A 21717-nucleotide genomic window follows, 5' to 3' on the forward strand; every position below is an offset into this window, starting at 1 on the left:
AAGAAATTATCCCGGGGGCTTTCTCGGGGCTTGTTATACATCTTTAGAAAAGTTGAAACAAAAGAAAAAGAATTGCTGTGGCTTTAGGCATTTCCAGTGGCATTTAGAACATCTGTTGCACCCACTGTGAGTGAGGCACAGGAGGGGTCACGGTCAGAGGAGGGTTACTAAGCCTTGTGCTCTGCCTATAGTCTAGAAAATTAAGTTTGAAGCCTGAGATGGAACTCTTTGCCAGAATGGAAATGGAATGAAATTTCACTCCTTCCCAATGAAACTTCTAAAGAGAAAATTTGGCAGCCCCGGAGAGCTGTGCACGGGTTTCTGGCTGGATCACCTCCCTCTCTTTCCCATTATGAATCAGTCACTAAGCTTCCCTGGGTCTTGAAGGGGAGGAAGACTATCTTCTACCCACTCTGGGTCCTTCTGGCTGGGCTATAAATTAAATTGACATGAGACCGAATAGCAGGAGGAAACCAAACAAAGCTTTGGGAGAAACCCAGGAAACTGGGTAACTTGACAAAATGGTGGAGGTTTTCACCTTAAATAGCATATTCAGGTAGACAAAGGAGAATGTTGGGGGTGGGGGAGTCAGCTATGGGAGATTAGCAGAAAGCACAGTAATCAAGAGTATGCAGATTTAAGTCCTCACCCTCGTACTGTTAAGAGTTTCTAGAGATAAGGTCATCCCCCCTTCTTCCTGGTACAGAGAGGGAGATACCTTTGTACTGTTAAGAGTTTCTAGAGATAAGGTCATCCCCCCTTCTTCCTGGTACAGAGAGGGAGATACCTTTATAAATGGAGATTTCCCTTAAACAGAACTTTGATAAGAATGGGCTTAGCAAGGAGCCTCCCAGTGTGTCCATGCCCAGAGCTAAATTCCTTGTTTAACTTCCTTATTGTGAGGTGGCCAATTCTGATTTCCCACAGTCTCTTTTGGCATCTCTCAGATGTTCGTTTCTGTCCTAGGAGATTTGTAAAACCTCCTAGATTTGTAAAACCAGATGCTTGGGATGTCATTCTATAGTGAAGAATTAGACTTTTTCTTCTCTAAAAATTGCTGTTCCTAACCTTTGGGCCTACAGTCTGGAGACAAATGTGTATAGTATGGGTGGCCCCTCTCTCTGCCTGCCCCCACCATTGGGCGTTAAGTGCCTGCTGGGTGCAGAGTGTCACCAGCTTGGCAGGCCTGGTTGGGGCAAGCCCTCCATTCAGGGGCTGCTGGGGTCATGACTGGTGCCTTGCTGGGCTCTCCCACTGGTTCTTCACGAAGATGCCAGTTCTATTCAAACTCTTGTTCTCGGTGGTGGTGATTGTGTGCTGCCCTCTGTAGGCAGAGGCTGTGGTTTTAGGAGTCTGGGAAGTAATCAGACCAAGGGAGCATGCCAGCGCGGCCCTCTTGCTGGTTATGCCACCTTGAGCTCACGAAGTGAAGACACTGACCACTGTCTGGTGGGGTGTCAGGTGTCGTGATGGTGAACTGAGACAGTGACTATGCATACATAGCATCAGCAGCATCGTCTGAGGCTCAAAGAATATCAGCTCCCCTTTTCAGAAACGGGGCCAGATCCTTAAGATGTAGACATTGTGCTCTTCCCGGGTACTAATAAGCTTTGAAGCTCTAATTTACAAAAAAGGAGAGAGAGAGTTCTGCTATAATAAGATAGATGTGTTCCTACAAAAAATTTATTATACAGAATCAGACAAAAATAACAAGGCTTTGAGGAAAAACATGGTGCATTTAAAAGATATACAACAATAATAATCCTCATAATAGTATTGACACAGTTCAAAAAGACGTTTGAGCCTAAAAATAAATATGCCAGTAAATATAAGACTTTACACACACATGCACACGCATATACACACGTTTGTGAAGGTACTTGGTGGGAGGAGGTGTAAGGCAGAGTCAAGGCTGCTGAATGTGGAGGTGAGGACAGAAGCACAATGATGAGGGAGAACTTGCTGCCAGGCAGTTTGGAGGCAGCCTTTGGCCGGACTGAGCCAAGAGCAAGACTGTGGGGCGAATGGGCATTTGTACCATGTTCCTCCGTGGCTTGCTGTGTTCAGCTGGGCTTGTGTACTTGGCATTCAGCAGTTGTTCCTTGTTGAGGCAAAACATTAACATGCAGGGAACATTGTATACAAAACGAAGGCAACTTCTATGTTGATATGAAATCGTTCCCTGGTTACATTTAGAGCATTTGCCTTCCAGACTGTATAAAGCTCGTTACCCCAACAGATAAGTAAGTCTATTTCTCATCCTGCTGGATAGGAGCCTGAAATATGAAATCTTTTTTTAATTGTGGTAAAAAAAAACACATGACGTAAAATTTACCATCTTAACCATTTTTAAATGTACTGTTAAGTATATTCACCTTGTTGTGAAACAGATATCTAGAACTTTTTCGTGCTGGAAAACTGAAACTCTATACCCATTAAACAACAACTCCCCTAGTACCCACCATTCTACTTTCTGTTTCTACGAATTTGACTACTTTAGATACATTATGCAAGTAGAATCATACAGTATTTGTCTTTTTGTGACTGGTTTATTTCACCTAGTATAATGTCCTCAGGGTTTATCCATGTTGTAGCATGTGACAGGATTTTATGAAACATGAAATCTTAAACACCTCAAAGTGTGTTTTTTACCCCAAATTTATTTGAACACAATTAGGCTGTGGGTAGGAGGGTGGGGGTCTTTCCTGCTTTGCTTGTGTAATGAAATAAATATTCTTGTTGAGTTCATCTCCTTGTCATGTGATTCTCCCAGGTTTTTTCCTTCAGGTTTCTAGCATCAGTTAACTCTTAAAAGCAGATGTTCTCTGTTAAAAGACAATAATCCACAAGAGGGCTCCATCAGACCCTCCAGGATAGTGTCATCTGTAAGAGTTTATTTCTAAGGCCAGCGATTCTTTCAAACTCAGATTGGTGTGATTCCATTCCAGAGAGCTCAGAAATACGCTCAGCACGTCTTGCAAAAGGAATGCCGACCCAAGTTTGCGAAGCAGTCAATGGCGCGGTTGTTTGAGCACAGGTACAGCATGGACTTACCACCTTTCGTGAAGAAGGTCCCCCAGGTGGATGACGCCGTGTACAAGTATGATCCTCCTTTTGGATTCCGGGAGTTCTCCAGTAAAGTCCAGACCCTCTTGGAAATATTGCCTGAGCACGACTTTCCTGAACACTTGAAAGCAAAGAGTTGTAGGCGGTGTGTGGTTATTGGAAGCGGCGGAGTACTCCACGGGCTGGAACTGGGCCAAGCCCTGAACCAGTACGATGTTGTGATCAGGTACATTGGTTTTAAAACCAACCCTTCTCCTGTTAAGTTCACTGCTGTTGGTCAGCACAGCTCCAGGACCAGTGAGGGACACAGGCAGCCCTGCATGTCCCTGCCCCCAGGGGTCTTACTGATTGAGAAGTTGAAACTAAGATGTGAAATGATTGCAGGCCCCAACCTGTGCCATCATTTGGCAGAATCTTTTCCCAGGAGGTGAGGTTTGGAAGGATGGGTAGGTTCAGATAAGCCAGCAAAGGAGGAAGACTGTGCTAGGCAGGGCCACGAGGATGCGGGGGGAGGTTGAGGCAGTGGGATGCCTGGCTTCTGGGAGCAGGGCCGAGTGTGGGTGAGCCCTGGAAGGCGGTGCTGGCGGGGACCCGGAAAGCACACAGAGGAGTTTGAACACATAACAGACAATGGGCAATCATCCTCGACTCTCTTTGGTTTAGCTGGCTAAAAATTGTTTTTCTGTTATAAAAGTAAAATATGTTCATTCTCGAAAATTAAAAAATACAGAAAAATATAAGCAAGAAAATTACTCATAGCACAAGTAACCAACCGCTATTAATTTGCTGTAGTTTTTCCACTTTTGTTATATGCACTTAGTAGTGAATGCATTTATATTCTTATAAAGGATTTTCCTTTTTTAATATCATGAACAGTTTCTGAGGTCATGAAATATTCTAGGAAAACTAATTGTACTAAGTGCTTAGTATTCCTTTAAATGACGGTATTGTGTTATTTAGCTGCTCTTCTGTTGCTGAACATTTACAGTGTTTCCAGTTTCTTTGTTATTGTGAAAATGCTTTACATATTCCCATGCCTATGTCTGTATGTGCATGTCTGATTATTTCCTTGGATAATTGGCTTAAAGATATTTGAATGTTTTTAAGGCTTTTGATACATTTTAGTAAACTGTCCCTATCTTAAGGGTGTGCAGAACGAGGAACGTGATGAAATTGGGTCTTAATTGAATTTGTTCAGTGGTAGTGTGTGAGTTTGGTTGAAGGCAGGAGAGAATAGGGATAAGAGGCTGGGGTTAGAAGTCGCAGTCAGGGCACGTAATGTGTGAGAGAGAGAAAGTGGAAATAGAGGCTAAGGATCAAATCTGAGAGGTATATTGAAAAAGTAAATTACAGGACCTTCTGACAGTTTGACAGTTAATGGCAGGGGACACAAAGAATTTTAGTCTGGGGGCCTAAGACATTAGTGGAACTACTGTCAGAAATGGAGTAGTTGAGAATCTCTAGTTAGTGAAGGGAAAGGACAAGATCCGTTTCAGATATTTCGAACCTAAAAGTAATGATATGTTCATGTAATGCCTTTGTCTCTACTAGCTGTGATCTAGGGCAAGTTTTCTGACTGTGCTGGGCCTTTGTGTCCTCATCTGTAAATGGAGGCAGTGACAGTACATACCTTATAGGGTTACTGTGAAGACAAAATGAATTAACAGATGGAGAGCACTTAGATCAGTGTTGGGCTCATAGTAGATGCTCAATAAATGTTAGCAGCTATTTCTGGAGAAGGTGTAGGAAGGTGGGGACCAAGGAGGGGAGGGGGCAGGGGTATCAGGTGTTTGTAGGAAAGAACCAGACTTCTGTAAGGCTAAGAGATTGAAGAAACAGGTAGGAACGGAGTTTTAAGGCAAAAAGGGTGCTATGGGCCCAGTGGCCAGAGAGCAGGGATGGTGTGAAGTGAGAGGGTGGGAGTCGGGTCAGGGCTGTGAGGGTTGTAAAGGTTGGGGTGAAGGAGGATGTAACTGCAGCCTTTCACTGGGTATTTTCTGTGCCAGGTGCTGTGTCACGTGCTTTAGATGTTCTCATTGCTCGGGGAAGCCATCATTGTTAGCCAGTGTCATAGATGAGCACACAGAGGCACCGTAGGGCCCAGGGTCCAGGCCACACCCCAGCATTCCAAATGCAGGGTTTTGAGGCTTTCAGAACCTCAACCCTGGCCCTGTGTGAGCAGCTGAATGATAATCTGTGCCCAGGCAGCCCTGGGGTAGGCAGTCAGGACCCCATGCCCATCTATTGGTGTGAGACTGGGATACGGGAGGAGAAGAGATGAGAAACCAGGGGGATCGACAGTGCACACTCCGGGCCAGAGGAGAGATGTGATGGAAGAGAAGGGCGGCCTTGAGCTAGCTTTGAAGAATGGTGGGATTTGGCTCTTCAGGGAGGAGGCAGGAGGGAAATCCAGTGAGGAGCCTCACCTGGCAGGAAGAGAAGGGGCCCTGGGAGAGTGGGAAGGGGGCTGGGAAGGTGGCTCTGTGCCAATGATGGTGGGCCAAACTGGGGAGCATGGACTTCATGCATAGGCACTGGGAGGCCTCTGAGCACTGGGAACAGAGAGGAATGGTGACTTAGCCTGATTATGAGGGCGAAGATCAGTTAAGAAACTTTTTTTGGTAACTTTTAGGTTTAAAAGAATTCCAGACTTAACAGAAAAGTTGCAAGAATAGTACAAAGAACTCCCATTCACCCTTCTCCCATATTCCCCAATTGATAACACTTTATCACATTGGCTTTATAATTTTCTGTCCTTCTGTATTATTATTATTTTCTGAACTCTTTGAGAGTTAGTTGCAAATATCAAGGCCCTTTACCCGTAAATACGTCAGTGTGCATTTTCTGAGAATAAGGACATTCTATTGTAGAACCACAGAACCATATTCAGAATTAGGAAATGAACACTGGTACAGTACAGACCTTATCTACAGTCCTTATTCACATTTCACCAGTTATCCCAGTACTGTCCTTTATTTAAAAAAAGAAAACAACGGGGCCGGCCTGGTGGCGCAAGCGGTTAAGTGCGTGCGCTCCGCTGCGGCGGTCCGGGGTTCGCCAGTTTGGATCCCTGGCGTGCCCTGATGCACCGCTTGTCAAGCCACGCTGTGGCGGCGTCCCCATATAAAGTGGAGGAAGATGGGCATGGATGTTAGCCCGGGGCCAGTCTTCCTCAGCAAAAAGAGGAGGATTGGCAGATGTTAGCACAGGGCTGATCTTCTTCACACAGACAAAAAAAGAAAACAAAAAGAACATAATAACTGGTCCAGCATCATGCCTTGCGTTTAGTTGTCATGTCTAGTAATATCTTTTAATAATCCAGGTGTTGGGTATCTGAGATTTAGAAGATGAAGTGGCAGTGGAATAGAAAAGAAAGGTTAGATACAGATGGGATAATACAGATGAAGAACCAGACAGACTTATTTTGAGATTGCAAAATTGTGTAACTGGGTGAGTGGTATTGCTTTTGGAAGAATTCTGAGCATTTTCCCCAAAACAACCCCCCTGGTAAAGCCTTCATTCATCTAACAGTTGTACATGCCCCCAGTTCTTGCTTTCAGACCAGGCTGTGCTTGGGCCTGGTGCCCTCCCCGGCCCCGACCCTATCTATATAACTGCGGTCTGTGTCTGCCTTGCCCTGCTTTCTAGGTTCTCCTTTCTGATGACCTTTTTGAAATTCTGGCAAGAACCACTAATATCTGAGCACAATGGACAGCTCTCAAGGAAACATTAGTAGAGCCCAGAGAAAGCCCACAATTTAACACATTTGGGTTGGCTTAAAATGGCAGGACTAGATGGACTTGCTTGATGTTCAGAGATTAGATATGAGTATTCCTCGTGGACTGAAGACTGGATTCATCAGACACCTGGAAAGGGCAGAGCTGAGGGGTGACAAGACTGCTGGGAGGGATGCCCTACCCCCAACCGCATACTCATTCCCGGTCCTAAAAAAGCCGTGGAGAACAGGATGCAGGCATTTTGTGTGATGTGTTCAAGTGGTTGCTGGCTTGCTTTGTTGATTTGTCTTTGTCTTTTTTATTTAAATAGGTTAAACAATGCACCAGTTGAAGGATATGCAGAGCATGTTGGAAATAAAACTACTATAAGGATGACTTATCCAGAGGGCGCACCACTGTCTGACACTGAATATTATTCCAATGACCTATTTGTTGCTGTTTTGTTTAAAAGTGTTGACTTCAACTGGCTTCAAGCAGTGGTAAAAAATGAAACCCTGGTAAGCACTGGAAATTCAGCTATCGAATGTGCCTTCGTAGAAAGTGAAGGGGTCTCTCTAATTCTAATTACAGTCTTTTATTTTTAAACAAACTCAGTGGAATACGTGCTTTTGTGTTGTCTTTCAAATAACCACTCCCTTTGTGGAAACCTCTCAGAACTCCTCCTGGCAGTTGCTTTCAGAGCTTGATTGAGTCACATGTGAAAAATGTGATCATTACTTACTGGGAGTATCAAGTTTGAGACCCAAATTGCTATTATTGAGGTTGATCACCCGCCTTATTCACTAGGCTTGAACTTACATGGCTTTTGGCTGTTTCCAGAAGTTAGATTTGTGTGGATGAATATAAACCATTATTGGGGATATTCAAAAGAATATACATAAAATCTCTGAGGAATATTCTCAAAGAGATTCTCCAAAAATACTTTGGTGGTATTCTTTTGGAGGAAATTCATGGCAAATGTGCAGGAGATGACCCTTACTTGGTCATATTCCTTTAGTTTGTCTTTACAATAATTGATCACATTTCTTTACAGTCCCATCCATTATGCTGAAATAAATTTCAGAGGTCAACTGTCTGGAGTGTGGAGTGTGTGTGCATTTATATACACCTGCACAAACTAGCTGTTTGCAAAATTAGTAGGACATATTAAACTTTTCACAGAAGTTTCATGTGGTGGAGAATTTGTGTCTCCCGAGCTTGATTCTGTACAGGTGATCGTGGTCCTCTGGATTTCCTATGGGGTAGAAGTTATTCTAGTTAGAAGATGACGCGCATATGAAATGACTTATGGTCAGTTACCAGGAGACTTCACAGGACTAGGAAATAAAGTGGAGAGAAGATGGAGGTGAGGGCCTCATCAGAGTGGGGCACTCACAGCACTTAACACCTTGAATTGGATCCACGTGCTTGGTCTTCCCTGGGCAAAGTGGTGGCTTTCAATCCTAAAAAGGCTTACCATCTCAGGTCATTCCCTGAGGAGTTTCTTCCCCAAACAAACAAGAGCTGCTTCTGCAGTTCCTCCCTTGTCCACTGCCCCTCATAAACCGGGTCCTTTAGAGTTGCTGCTTTGAGTTGAGGTGCTGGATTTGCATAGATCTGTGACTTTGCTGCAGAGTGCAACACACACACCCACCTGGGGTCACTCCCATGGCTTTGGCCTGATTAGCAGGGGTGGCATTCTCACCCTCCACTGATAAGATGACTTTATTAAATACCCATAATGATTGCTTGCTTTCTTTCCTTAGCCATTTTGGGTGCAACTCTTCTTTTGGAAGCGGGTGGCGGAAAAAATACCACTACAGCCAAAACATTTCAGGATTTTGAATCCAGTTATTATCAAAGAGACTGCCTTTGACATCCTTCAATACTCAGAGCCTCAACCAAGGTTCTGGGGCCGAGATAAGGTATTTTTGTTGCTACCGAAAGTAACTGTTCTTCTCTGTGTTGGAAGGGAGACATCTGTACACATTTTACTTAGGCTTGCTCTATACCCGGAAGCATCTTCCAGTGGAGACACCTAGTCACGGATGAGATGCTCCTTGTGTGTTTACCACTCTGCATCTCGACCTCTGGGCTTCTCATTGTTTAATTGACCTTCCTGCTGGTGACCATCTCTTTAGTATAGTCAGCAGGCTAACACTTAGGTCACTGAGATATTATTTAAGGTATTCTTACTCCAGGACTCCATATAACTAACTACAGGACACTGAAAGGCACCTTGGTGGTTTGAAAAGTCTTTTATACTCTGTGGGCCACTTAGATGAGAATTGACATTTATCATCACTTTATAAGTGATGGTAAATAAAGTCAACCCTCTAGAGCTGTGCTTTTCAGTTGATGCCTGGGTCCCACCCCAGACGTTCTTATTTAATGGTTCTGTACATTGGGATTTTCAAAATTCCCTGGGTGATTTTATTTTGCAGCCTAATTTGAGAACCTTTGTGCTGTAGGCTGTTTGTTCACTGTGGTAGAGATTCCTTACCTGCAATTAGCCTGCTGCCACCAGGGGGTGGAGATGCCTTTATTACCTGTTTCTTCATGATCTGAATAGCTAAACCTGTCTTTAAAACTTTTTTAAAAGCAGTGGAAATTGTTCATAAAATTTTAAGCAAAACCTCTCTATATAAAGGAAAGCAAGGAATTTTGAAATGTGGAGGCTGCTGTTCACACTGGGGGCCTGAGATATTTCCTGGGAGGTGGGGCTGGTCAGGGTTGCAATTTGCAAACACTGAGCTAGACTCTTAGGTGTCATCAACCAGTAGGCAGATGAGCAGGTTCTTCTGTTTGCCCTGTGAATCAAATTCTAATTAAAAATTTAGATTCTTTAGGGGGCTGGCCCTGTGGTGTAGCGGTTAAGTGCACGCGCTCCGCTGTGGTGGCCCTGGGTTTGGATCCTGGGCGCACAACGACGCACCGCTTGTCAGGCCATGCTGTGGCGGCGTCCCATATAAAGTGGAGGAAGATGGGCAGGATGTTAGCTCAGAGCCCGTCTTCCTCAGCAAAAAGAGGAGGATTTGTATGGATGTTAGCTCAGGGCTGATTTTCCTCACACACACACAAAAAAAGATTCTTTAAAACAATTATGTACCTTTTAAAGGAAGAATTCTGTGGTTATTAAGGAAAACAAACACCTAAATAGACTCCTTGGACACAAAAACCTAGTTCTTTACTGTGATCGGTTACAGCTAAATCCAACTCCGGCTGAAGCCTCAGGCTTGAATACCCAGCTCTCCGTCAAGCATTGAAGGTCTTCCCTGAGCAGGCTGCCATCTTCCTTCGGGGCTCTGCCCTCTCAGGTGCTTCCCTGCCTCTCCCTCCATGGGGAGCCTGTCAGGGCCTTGTAGTTTTTGCCCTTTGCGGGAGCATGTCTAGGACCAGTTTTCCAGTCAGGAGGTGGTGCGTTTTCCCTCTCACAGGAGAGTGGCCCTACCCCTCACGGCGACTCTCAGGGTCTACGACTGGAATCATTTTTTAGGTTGCTTTAGCTCCTCTCTCCCACACGGGAGCACGTAGGGTTCCCCAGAGCATGGACTTACAACTTTTAACCTAACTGTTAGCATCACTTTTAACAAAACAATTTAAAAAAAAGGCTTAAACAGACTTTGGGAAGATTCTTAAACTAAGTTATAAAGACGTTTCACTATAAATATGCTTGAGTATCTTTCAATGTCCTTAGATTTCTTTATCTTTTATACTGCCCTGTTTCTTTATTAAATTCCATAGTATTTTTTTTAAACACAGGCAAATGCTCATTTGTTGGTTTGTAGGTAGATTTTATTTAAAAATTAACCTTTAAAAATGGACACAGATTTAGTTACATAAAATGTGAAATTGCTGAATGGCCAAGTTAGAATACCAATTAAGTGGGCAAAGTTAGCATGCCAATTAAGTGGGGGAAAATTTATATATATGACAGAGTAAATATTCTCAAAGTACAAAGAGGTCTTAATTAAATCAAAAAGAAAAAGATGAGCCAATAAAAAATGGGGAAAGGATATGAACAGACATTTCACAAAAGAAGAAATTAATACAGCCAAGGAGTACATGATATGATGTTCAACTTCACCAGTAATCAAGTAAAAGCAAATTAGAGCCACAATGAAATTTTTTGCATGTTTTCTTAGCACAGATTTAAAAGCTTGATAATGTCCTTGTTTGGCAGGAATGTAGGTAGAATTATAAGTTGGTACTTTTTCTGGAGGGTAGTTTGGCAATATACATCAGTTTTAAATATAAATGGTCTTTGACCCAGCAATTTTACTCTAAAAATTTTATTGTAAGGAAATCAGAGAAATCCTCAAGGCTATCCTAGGATGTTCACCATGGCATTAATAGCAAAGGACTAAAAACAGCCTAAACGTTCATTGTTAGGGGATTGTTTAAACGTACTATGGTATAGTCGGTGCAATATTGTGTGACTGTTAAGCATGAAAAAAGCTAATGGATATGAAAACACCTCCACAATATATTAAGCAAGAAAATCAGGTTACAGAACATGTGTATAATCCCATTTTGGTTTAAAAATAAAAACGTGTGTATATAGATTCATGGAAAAAGCTTGGAAATAAATGCCAAACTGTGAGGAATGCCCTTCTCTGGGGGGTGAGTCTGTAGACGACTTTTACTTTCTATTTTATAAACCATTTATTTATTATTTGAATTGAGTATTTGTTTATTTTATAATTGACAAAATGGTATTTTTTTTTTTTTTTGGATAAAAACGGTAACTTAAAAGATGACTTCTGATCTAAAATTGCATTGTCAGAAATTTCCTCATGCATATGCCCTTCCAGCAGAGAGGGAAGTCTGTTGGATAATGAGGTGTGATCTTAGGGAATATGTTCCGGAGATAACATGCTTTGGGTAGTTTTTCTTTCTGGTTTTTTTTTTTTTTTTAATTGTGAAATTTTTGTTGTACATTTTTGTTTGTCAGTTACCATATAATTGCATCCCTCCACCCCTTGTGCCCACCCCCCACCTCCCATCCCCTGGTAACCACCAAACAGTTCTATCTGTCCGTGTGTTGGTTTATCTTCCACATGTGAGTGAAATCATGCACTCTTTGACTTTCTCTTTCTGGCTTATTTCACTTAACATAATACCCTCCAGGTCCATCCATGTTGTTGCAAATTGGACGATTTTGTCTTTTTTTATGGCTGAGTAATATTCCATGGTATATATATATACCACATCTTCTTTATCCAGTCATCAGTCAAGGGACACTTGGGTTGCTTCCACTTCTTGGCTGTAGTGAATAATGCTGCAGTGAACATAGGGGTGCATAAGCCTCTTTGGATTGTTGATTTCAAGTTCGTTGGGTAGATACCCAGTAGTGGGATAGCTAGATCATAAGGTATTTCTATTTTTAATTTTTTGAGGAATCTCCATACTGTTTTCCATAGAGGCTGCACCAGTTTGCATTCCCACCAGCAGTGGATTAGGGTTCCCATTTCTCCACAGCCTCTCCAGCATTTGTTGTTTTTTGTCTTGGTGATTATAGCCGTTCTAACGGGTGTAAGACGATATCTTAGTGTGGTTTTGATTTGTATTTCCCTTATGATTAGTGATGTTGAACATCTTTTCATATGCCTATTGGCCATCAGTATATCTTCTTTGGAGAAGTGGCTGTTCGTTTCCTCTGCCCATTTTTTGATCGGGTTGTTTGTTTTTTTGTTATTCAGTTGTGTGAGTTCTTTATATATTATGGAGATTAATCCCTTGTCAGATATATGGTTTGCAAATATTTTTTCCGAGCTGGTAGGTTCCCTATTCATTTTGATCCTGGTTTCATTTGCCTTGTAGGAGCTCTTTAATCTGATGAAGTCCTACTTGTTTATTTTTTCTTTTGTTTCTCTTGTCTGAGTAGACATGGAATTCAAAAAGATCGCTTTATGGCTGATGACGAGTAGTGTACTACCTGTATTTTCTTCCAGGAGTTTTATAGTTTCAGGTCTCACTTTCAGGTCTTTGATCCATTTTGAGTTAATTTTTGTGTATAGTGAAAGAAGATGGTCTACTTTCTTTTTCTTTTTTTGTGAGGAAGATCAGCCCTGAGCTAACATCCATGCCAACCCTCCTCTTTTTGCTGAGGAAGATCGGCTCTGAGCTAACATCTATTGCCGATCCTCCTCCTTTTTTTTCCCTTTTTCTTCCCAAAGCCCCAGTAGATAGTTGTATGTCATAGTTGCACATCCTTCTAGTTGCTGCATGTGGGACACTGCCTCAGCCTGGCCAGACAAGCAGTGCGCCGGTGCACGCCCGGGACCCGTACCCGGGCCGCCAGCAGCGGAGCACTCGTACCCAACCGCCAAGCCATGGGGCTGGCCCCGAAGATGGTCTGTTTTCATTCTTTTGCATGTGGCTGTCCAGTTTTCCCAGCACCATTTTTTGAAGAGACTTGCCTTTCTCCACTGTATGTCCTTAGCTCCTTTGTCAAAGATAGCTGCCCGTAGATATGAGGTTTTATTTCTGGTTTTTCAATTCTGTTCCATTGATCTGTGTGTCTGTTTTTGTATGAGTACCATGCTGTTTTAATTACTATTGCTCTGTAGTATGTTTTGAAGTCAGGGATTGTGATTCCTCCAGCCTTGTTCTTCTTATTCAGGATTGCTTTAGCTATACGGGGTCTTTTGTTGCCCCATCTGAATGTTAGTATTTTTTGTTCTATTTCTGTGAAGAATGTCCTTGGGATTCTGATTGGGATTGCATTGAATCTGTAGATTGCTTTAGGTAGTATGGACGTTTTAACTATGTTTATTCTTCCAATCCAAGTGCGTGGAATATTTTTCCATTTCTTTATGTCATCATTGATTTCACTCAATAATGTCTTATAGTTTTCATTGTATAGGTCTTTCACTTCCTTGGTTAAATTTACTCCTAGATATTTTATTCTTTTTGTTGCAATTGTAAATGGGATTGTCTTCCTGAGTTCTCTTTCTGTTAGCTCAATGTTGGTATATAGAAATGCAACCGATTTCTGTAAGTTGATTTTGTACCCTGTCACTTGGCTGTAGTTGTTGATTATTTCTAATAGTTTTCCAATGGATTCTTTAGGATTTTCTATATATAAGATCATGTCATCTGCAAACAGCGAGAGTTTCACTTCTTCATTGCCTATTTGAATTCTTTTTATTCCTTTTCCTTGCCTAATGGCTCTGGCCAGAACCTCCAGTACTGTGTTGAATAAGAGTGGTGAGAGTGGGCACCCTTGTCTTGTTCCTGTTTTCAGAGGGATGGCTTTCAGTTTTTCCCCATTGAGTATGGTGTTGGCTGTGGGTTTGTCATATATGGCCTTTACTATGTTAAGGTACTTTCCTTCGATACGCGTTTTGTTGAGAGTTTTTATCATAAATGGATGTTGGATCTTGTCAGAATCCTTCTCTGCATCTATTCAGATGGTCATATGGTTTTTATTCCTCGTTTTGTTAATATGGTGTATCACATTGATTGATTTGCAGATGTTGAACCATCCCTGTGTCCCTGGTATAAATCCCACTTGATCATGGTGTATGATCTTTTTAATGTATTGCTGTATTTGGTTTGCCAATATTTTGTTGAGGATTTTTGCATCTATGTTCATCGGGGATATTGGTCTGTAGTTTTCCTTCTTAGTATTGTCTTTGTCTGGCTTTGGTATCAGGGTGATGTTGGCCTCGTAGAGTGTATTGGGAAGTGTTCCATCTTCCTCTATTTTTTGCAATAGTTTGAGAAGGATAGGTATTAAGTCTTCTTTGAATGTTTGGTAAAATTCTCCAGAGAAGCCATCTGGTCCTGGACTTTTATTTTTTGGGAGGTTTTTGATTACTGTTTTAATCTCTTTACTTGTGATTGGTCTATTCAAGTTCTCTATTTCTTCTTGATTCAGTTTTGGGAGGTTGTATGAGTCTAAGAATTTATCCATTTCTTCTAGATTGTCCAATTTGTTGGCATATAGTTTTTCATAGTATTCTCTTATAATCTTTTGTATTTCTGTTGTAATTTCTCCGCTTTCATTTCTAATTTTATTTATTTGAGCCTTCTCTCCTTTTTTCTCGGTGAGTCTGGCTAAGGGTTTGTCAATTTTGTTTATCTTCTCAGAGAACCAGCTCTTTGTTTCATTGATCCTTTCTACTGTTTTTTTGATTTCAATTTCATTTATTTCTGCTTTTTTATTATTTCCTTCCTTCTGCTGACTTTACGCTTTGTTTGTTCTTCTTTTTTGAATTCTGTTAGGCGTAGTTTGCGGTTGCTTATTTGGGCTTTTTCTTGTTTGTTAAGGTGGGCCTGTATTGCTATGGGTTTCCTCTCAGGACCGCTTTTGCCGCATCCCATATGAGTTGGTACAGTGTATTTTCATTTTCCTTTGTCTCCAGATATGCTTTGATTTCTCCTTTAATTTCACCAATGATCCATTGGTTGTTCAGTAGCATGTTGTTGAGTCTCCACAGCTTTGTCACTTTCCCGGATTTTTCCTTGTAGTTGATTTCTAGCTTCATGGCATTATGGTCAGAAAAGATGCTTGTTATGATTTTAATCTTCTTAAATTCATATAAGCATTTCTTGTTTCCCAACATATGGTCTATTCTTGAGAATGTTCCATGCACGCTTGAGAAGAATGTGTAATCTGCTGTGTTTGGATGGAGTGCTCTATATATATCTGTTAAGTCCATCTCATCAAGTTTTTCATTGAAGTCCATTATTTCCTTATTGACTTTCTGTCTAGATGATCTGTCCATTGATGAGAGTGGGGTGTTAAGATCCCCTATTATTGTGTTGTTGTTGATATCTCCTTTTAGGTTTGTTAATAGTTGCTTTATGTACCTTGGTGCTCCTGTATTGGGTGCATATATATTTAAAAGTGATATGTCTGCTTGGTGGAGTGTCCCTTTTATCATTATATATTGCCCCTCTTTGTCTCTCATTACCTGTTTTATCTTGAAGTCAACCTTGTCTGATATAAGTATGGCAACACCTGCTTTCTTTTGTTTGCCATTAGCTTGGAGTATTGTCTTCCATCCTTTCACTCTGAGCCTTTGTTTGTCTTTAGAGCTGAGATGTGTTTCCTGGAGGCAGCATATTGTTGGGTCTTGTTTTTTAATCCATCCCACCACTCTGTGTCTTTTGATTGGAGAGTTCAGTCTGTTTACATTTAGGGTAATTATTGATATATGGGGGCTTGTTGTTGTTATTTTATCGCTCTTTTTCCCATTCTTTTGCATTTCTTTTGTTTCTCGTCCCGTGTGTTATAGACTACCAATTCAGTTTGGTCGTTCTGTATGGGAGTTCTCTTAGTTTTCTTTCTTTATCGTGGGTGATTCTGTTCTGATTATTTGGTTAGTGGTTACCATGAGGTTTGTATAAAAAATCTCATGGATGTGATAGTCCATTTTTTGATGGCCTCTTATTCCCTTAGACTAAGTCAATTTGATCCCTTTCCTCTTCCCCTTCTAAGTTATTGTTGTCACATCTTATTCCTTCTCATGTTCAACATGATGAGGTTATATTTATTCTTGGTGCTTACCTTCCCTTGATCTTTGGTTTTATAATTAAGTGTTTGCTAATCTATTTTGATAGAGGATTGCAATTTTTCTGGTTTTGTTGACCTACTTTCCTCCTTCAAAACTTTGAATCCCCTTTCTCTTTTGTTTCTCAGGGATGGGGGCCTTCTTGAGTACTTCTTGTAGTGGGGGTCTTGTGACAATGAACTCCCTTAGCTTTTGTTTATCTGGGTTAGTTATTATTTCTCCATCATATCTGAAGGATATTTTCACTGGATAGAGTCTTCTTGGCTGAAAGTTTTTGTCCTTCAGAATTTTGAATATATCATTCCACTCTCTCCTAGCCTCTAAAGTTTCTGTCAAGAAATCGGCTGAGATCCTGATAGGAAATCCTTTGTACGTTATTTTTTTGTCTAGCTGCCCTTAATATTTTTTCTTTGTTGTTTAATTTTGCCAGCTTTACTACTGTATGTCTTGGAGAGGGTCTTTTCGTGTTGATATGTTTAGGAGATCTATTTATTTCATTCACTGGTATTTCCAGCTCCTTCCCCAGGTTTGGGAAGTTCTCAGATATTATTTCTTTGAACAAGTTCTCTGCTCCTTTTGCCCTCTCTTCTCCCTCTGGAATACCTATAATCCTTATGTTGGATTTCCTAATTGAGTCGGATATTTCTTGGAGAGTTTCTTCATTTCTTTTTAGTCTTAGTTCTCTTTCCTCCTCCATCTGGAGCATTTCTGCATTGCTGTCCTCAATATTGCTCATTCTTTCCTCCATATTGTCAGCTCTGATGTTTAAGGCTTCCAGATTTGTCTTTATCTCCTCTATTGTGTTTTTCATCTCTAAGGTTTCTGATTGGTTTTTTTTATAGTTTCAATCTCTTTTGTGAAGAAGCTCCTGATTTCATTGAATTGTCTGTCTGTATTTTCTTGTATTTCATTAAGCTTTTTTATGATGGCTATTTTGAATTCTCTGTCATTAAGGTTATACATTTCTCTGCTTTCTGGGTTGACTTCTGGGTGCTTGTCATTTTCCTTTTGGTCTGGAGATTTAATATATTTTTGCATAGTGCCTGGCTTACTTTTCCTCATAATGAAAATATATGGTCGCAGTTTCATCTTGCTGCTGCTGGGTGGGGGTCAAGGGCTGTGTATTCTGGCCCGCCTCAATCCGCAGGCACTCTCCTCGGCCCCTGGCTGATCTGAGGCGTGGTGAGTGGAGGCTGCTGGGCGGGAAGCGTGGGAACAGCTGGAGCTGGAGCGTGGGAACAGCTGGGACTGGAGCGCAGCTAGGCCGAAGCAGTTGGGGCTCAGGTGCAGGTGGGTTGAAGCAGCTATAGCTGAAGTGCCGCTGGGCTGAAGAAGCAGGAGCTGGAGCACCGGTGGGCTGAAGAAGCTGGAACTGGTGTGCGCTGGGCCAAAGAAGGAGGAGCTGGAGTGCACTGGGCCAAAGAAACTGGAACTGGAGTGCGCTGGGCCGAAGAAGGAGGAGCTGGAGCGCTGCTGGGCCAAAGATGTTGGAACTGGAGTGCGGTGGGCCAAAGTTGCTGGCGCCAAGTCAGCTGGAGCCTGAGCACAGACCACGCCAAAGCAGCTGGAACTGGGGGGACGGAGGGCAGTCAAGCTGAAGGAGCTGGGGGCAGGACATGGTCTAGCCGAAGGAGCTGGGGCCATGGCACGGTGGAGCCGGGAAAGCTGGGGCTGTGGCTTGGTCCAGCTAGAGCAGCTGGGGCTGTGGCGTGGTGGGGCCTGAGCTGCCACTGCCTCTGGTGCGGGGGCGCAGGCTCACCCTGCTGCTGGTTGGGCCTGGGCGCCGAGGGGCTGCTGCCTCGGGGGACAGGGCTGAGCTGAAGTGCCACTGTGCTGAAGCACCTGTCAGTCCAGCCTGGTGGGGGAGGGGCGCTTACTCTCACCTCCCCAATCTCGGAGGCTTCTTGCCTTGCTATCCTCTCTGCTTTCCTGAGAGGCTAGCTTGTTGAAACTACCCTCGCAACAGTTCCGCTCCCTCCGTAGGGGAAGCCCCGTGGGCTTGTGAGGGGTCTTGGAGAACACCGGTTTTCACGCGGCGAGCCTCCCGTCCCCCTCCTCTGAGAGCCACGTGGTCTCAGTCTCTGGGTCATAGTCCTTGGGGAATGAAGGGAGCTCCTCTTACCTCCTTCCACTTCCTCTGGGGATTCCAGCACCTCAGTCCTCTGGTGTACGGTTTGCCTGGGCACCTCAGACGTCCCCTGTGTTGTGTGAATAGCTTCTGTTGGAATATGAATGTCGTTTTTGTTGTGTCTTAGAGGGGGAGAGTTCAATGGGGGAAGCTCACTCCGCCATGATGCTGACTTCACTCCAACATGCTTTGGGTAGTTTTTGATAGTTTCTATGAAGGGTTGATTTTGTGTACTCCTTCCACAAACACTGATTGAATATTCCCGAGGTGCTAGGTGCCCAGCTGGCCACAGGTGGAGAAGACAGAACACTTCCTTAGGGTCCTAGGGCTAAACCGGAGGAAGGCTTCCTTTGGGTTAATTTCTCTTAGTTTCTATTTCCAAGCATGCAGAATGACTGTTTAACAAGTGAGGTTGGCTTTGAGAGGTAGATGCAACACCCCAAGGAGCAGGAAGCAGTTTTGAAGGGATAGTGGGTTCAATAGATGCTCCCTAATCCCACCTTAATCTATGAACTCTAAAGGGTTCACTGTCGTTCCAGTTTACAGAAAAGGAGAGTTCTTTCTGGAAGCCACAAACTTAGCTAAGATGGACAGAGGAGGTCCATTTGCACATGAAGAACTCTACAAACATTCTCAATTAGTAGATGCACAGCAGCCTTCAGAGAGGGCTTGGACAGCTGCAGGGCTTTCTGTATTCCCCTCTGCCCTATTGCTGTCTTTACCCAGGACTGGGACAGAGATCCAGAAAGCACGAGTCCAGATGTGCAAGTGGCAGTATATGGGACGTGAGGAGGGAGTGGTGATACAGTCAGAATCCAAAATGGTTTGGACATTTGGCACTCTAGGCCAAAGTCAGTAGGATGTATTTTGAAAGGAACAAATGTGAAAGCCCTTAATTTGGGCCTAAAAATGTACTTTCCTAAACAGAGGGTGAGCATAAACATTTCTGGCTTAACAGCTGTACATGTGAAAATGGCCTGGAAGTGTTATTTGCCAGAAAAGCAAATGAGGGTCTTAAGTGGGACATAGCTTCACGTAAGGGCTGAACGCAGTCTTCAGTGGGGGAACTGAGGCTGCTCTGTGTTTCCGCAGAGCCTGTCCACAGGAGCCAGCCAGGAAGGGACAGGCTCCAGAAGCCATGTCCCGAAAAGGATGGTGGAAGGGCCTCTGGCCACTTATCCCAGAGCAGACCTTGTAGACATTTGTCATGTGAGAGAGGAGATGGGCTTGTTTTGCAATTCTGGTCATCATATGTGGGACCAGTGAGTAGAAGTTTCAGAAAGAGCAACTTTTGGCTTGTGCAGGAAAAACTCCGAGGCTGCCTCTTGGTGATGTGTTAAAAGTATTCCTATCACAGACCACATTCCAGAGTCTAGGGACTTCGATGGGAAATCAGGCTTGAGAATTCCGTGATGTATAAAATTGCAGCCCCCAATGCAGCCTTTCTTACTTTACAAAGCATGTAGTACATACTACTTGAAAGCCGTGAATTGTGCTGAGACTTTTTTTGTCTTTTTTTCAGAACGTCCCCACGATTGGCATCATTGCTGTTGTCTTAGCCACACATCTGTGCGATGAAGTCAGTTTGGCAGGCTTTGGATATGACCTCAGTCAACCCAAAACACCTTTGCATTACTTCGACAATATCTGCATGGCTGCCATGAACTTTCAGACCATGCATAATGTGACAACGGAGACCAGGTTCCTTCTAAAGCTGGTCAAAGAGGGCGTGGTGAAGGATCTCAGCGGGGGCATCCATTGTGAATTTTGAACACAGGAAAACCTCACTTGAAAATGCAACTCTGACTCTGAGGGCTGTTTTTCATCGCCTTCTTGATGCATTTCATCCTGCAAAGACTTTGAAGTGCAGCTGGTGTTTTTAACTTTTAATTTAAAAAACAAAAAACAGTTTAGCTCTTCCCACTTTTTTCCCCCTATTTATTTGAGTCAGTCTTTTTGCACAGAATTTTGTAAGTTAATTTTGAGAATTGAATTGAAAAGACTTTTTGAAGAGAATTGTATGTAATGACGTTTTATTGTATTTTAAGAAAGTTATTTAATTTGTAAAAACTCTGTCCATGTCTACTGCACATAGATATACCAGGTAATTAAGTGGAAAGAGAAGGGAGGTCACTCCTTTGGTGAGAGCTCTGAATGCCTGATTCTGGTTCTCCGCATCTCTGTTGGGTGGGACAGATGTCCGAGGCGCTTCCAGGAGGACGTCCTCAGTAGCTAAACCACTGGCACTGGTTCGGCCATGCTGCTGCGTGAGGCCTGGGCCAGTCAGAGAAGTTCATGGTCCCCCTGTTGGTCTGCCTTCTGCCAGAAGACTTGCTGGAATCAACCTGATCCCTGATTGAGGAAGGACACAGAAGACATTTTCTGTGTCCTCTGAGTATGGTGAAGCCACTCCAGGCTGCAGAAGCCATTGTCTTCCCTGCGATGATGACAACTCTTGAATATCTTGAGAGCTTTTTACTACCCTTTCAAAGCACTTAAATGTTAATCTAAGGTGTTCCACTGTCTGTCTGAGGTGGCTTATAAAAATTAGGAGAAAACCTCTGTTACCCAGAGCTGTAGAAGAATAAAACCTTTCCAAGAATAATCACATTTTCTGAATCACTGAAATGAAATCCTCCCAATGTTATAAATTGCCTATTAAAAAAATTTTTTTTTGAATGCCTACCTGGCAGTGTGTACCAGGCAGTGTGCTGGTCAAAATAAAATAAAAGCTTTTGAGAAGCTCTCACAGTCTGGTTAATTTGAGTACTTTTTCAAGAAAATAAGTCTGTAAATGTACCTAAAATGTCCTCTTGGATGCTGTTAGGTAGAGACCTCACTGTGGACGCCCTAGTGAGGACGGAGAATGAAGGGTGCCTTGTCCTGTGAGGGGCTGCTTCCCAGACACCTGTGAACTCTTCTGGAGAGATGTTGAGGGGTGGTGGCTTCCTCCCAGAGAACAGCTGGTTCTAGCTTCTGTCTCTTAATTACTCTAGTCTTTGCTGTCAGAAGACCTGCCACTATTTTGCTCCCTCCCTGTTCTCCCCCGGTGTTGAGCTGCTGCCCCCTCCCTCAGTTCTCCTTTCCTTGAACTGCTTCTGCAGCCCCAATGCAGCGCTGACTCCCAGCCCGTTTTGACGTCTTCCACGCCTCCTGCCTCCTCAGCATGTGCCGGGCAAGGAGCCAGGTCATAGCTTTCAGAGTCCCTTGGATCTCCAGGGCTCTGGGGTCGAGCTCAGAGTAGCTGGCACAGGAAAAGAGTATTTCTCTGGTTCTGTGTCTT

The 21717-nt window shown here is 43.0% G+C and overlaps 1 protein-coding gene across 2 annotated transcripts in view; it reads left to right on the top strand.

Annotated features, from left to right (window-relative positions):
- The window catches only part of ST3GAL5 (ST3 beta-galactoside alpha-2,3-sialyltransferase 5), a 57157-nt gene extending 35974 nt beyond the window's left edge, over window positions 1-21183 (top strand). Inside the window, exons 4-7 of one of the 2 annotated variants that reach the window (XM_004437222.3) lie at window positions 2949-3292; window positions 7114-7300; window positions 8549-8707; window positions 19957-21183. In XM_004437222.3, the coding sequence (XP_004437279.2) occupies window positions 2949-3292; window positions 7114-7300; window positions 8549-8707; window positions 19957-20205 (939 nt within the window). In that variant the 3' untranslated portion in view covers window positions 20206-21183. The remainder of the gene's footprint in view (window positions 1-2948; window positions 3293-7113; window positions 7301-8548; window positions 8708-19956) is intronic. The other variant, XM_087436476.1, reaches the window with a different exon arrangement.
- The last annotated feature ends 534 nt before the right edge of the window (window positions 21184-21717 follow it).

This window comes from Ceratotherium simum, chromosome 11 (genome assembly GCF_057802395.1).
Source record: "Ceratotherium simum simum isolate JZ-2026a chromosome 11, ASM5780239v1, whole genome shotgun sequence".
Taxonomy (NCBI): Eukaryota; Metazoa; Chordata; class Mammalia; order Perissodactyla; family Rhinocerotidae; genus Ceratotherium; species Ceratotherium simum.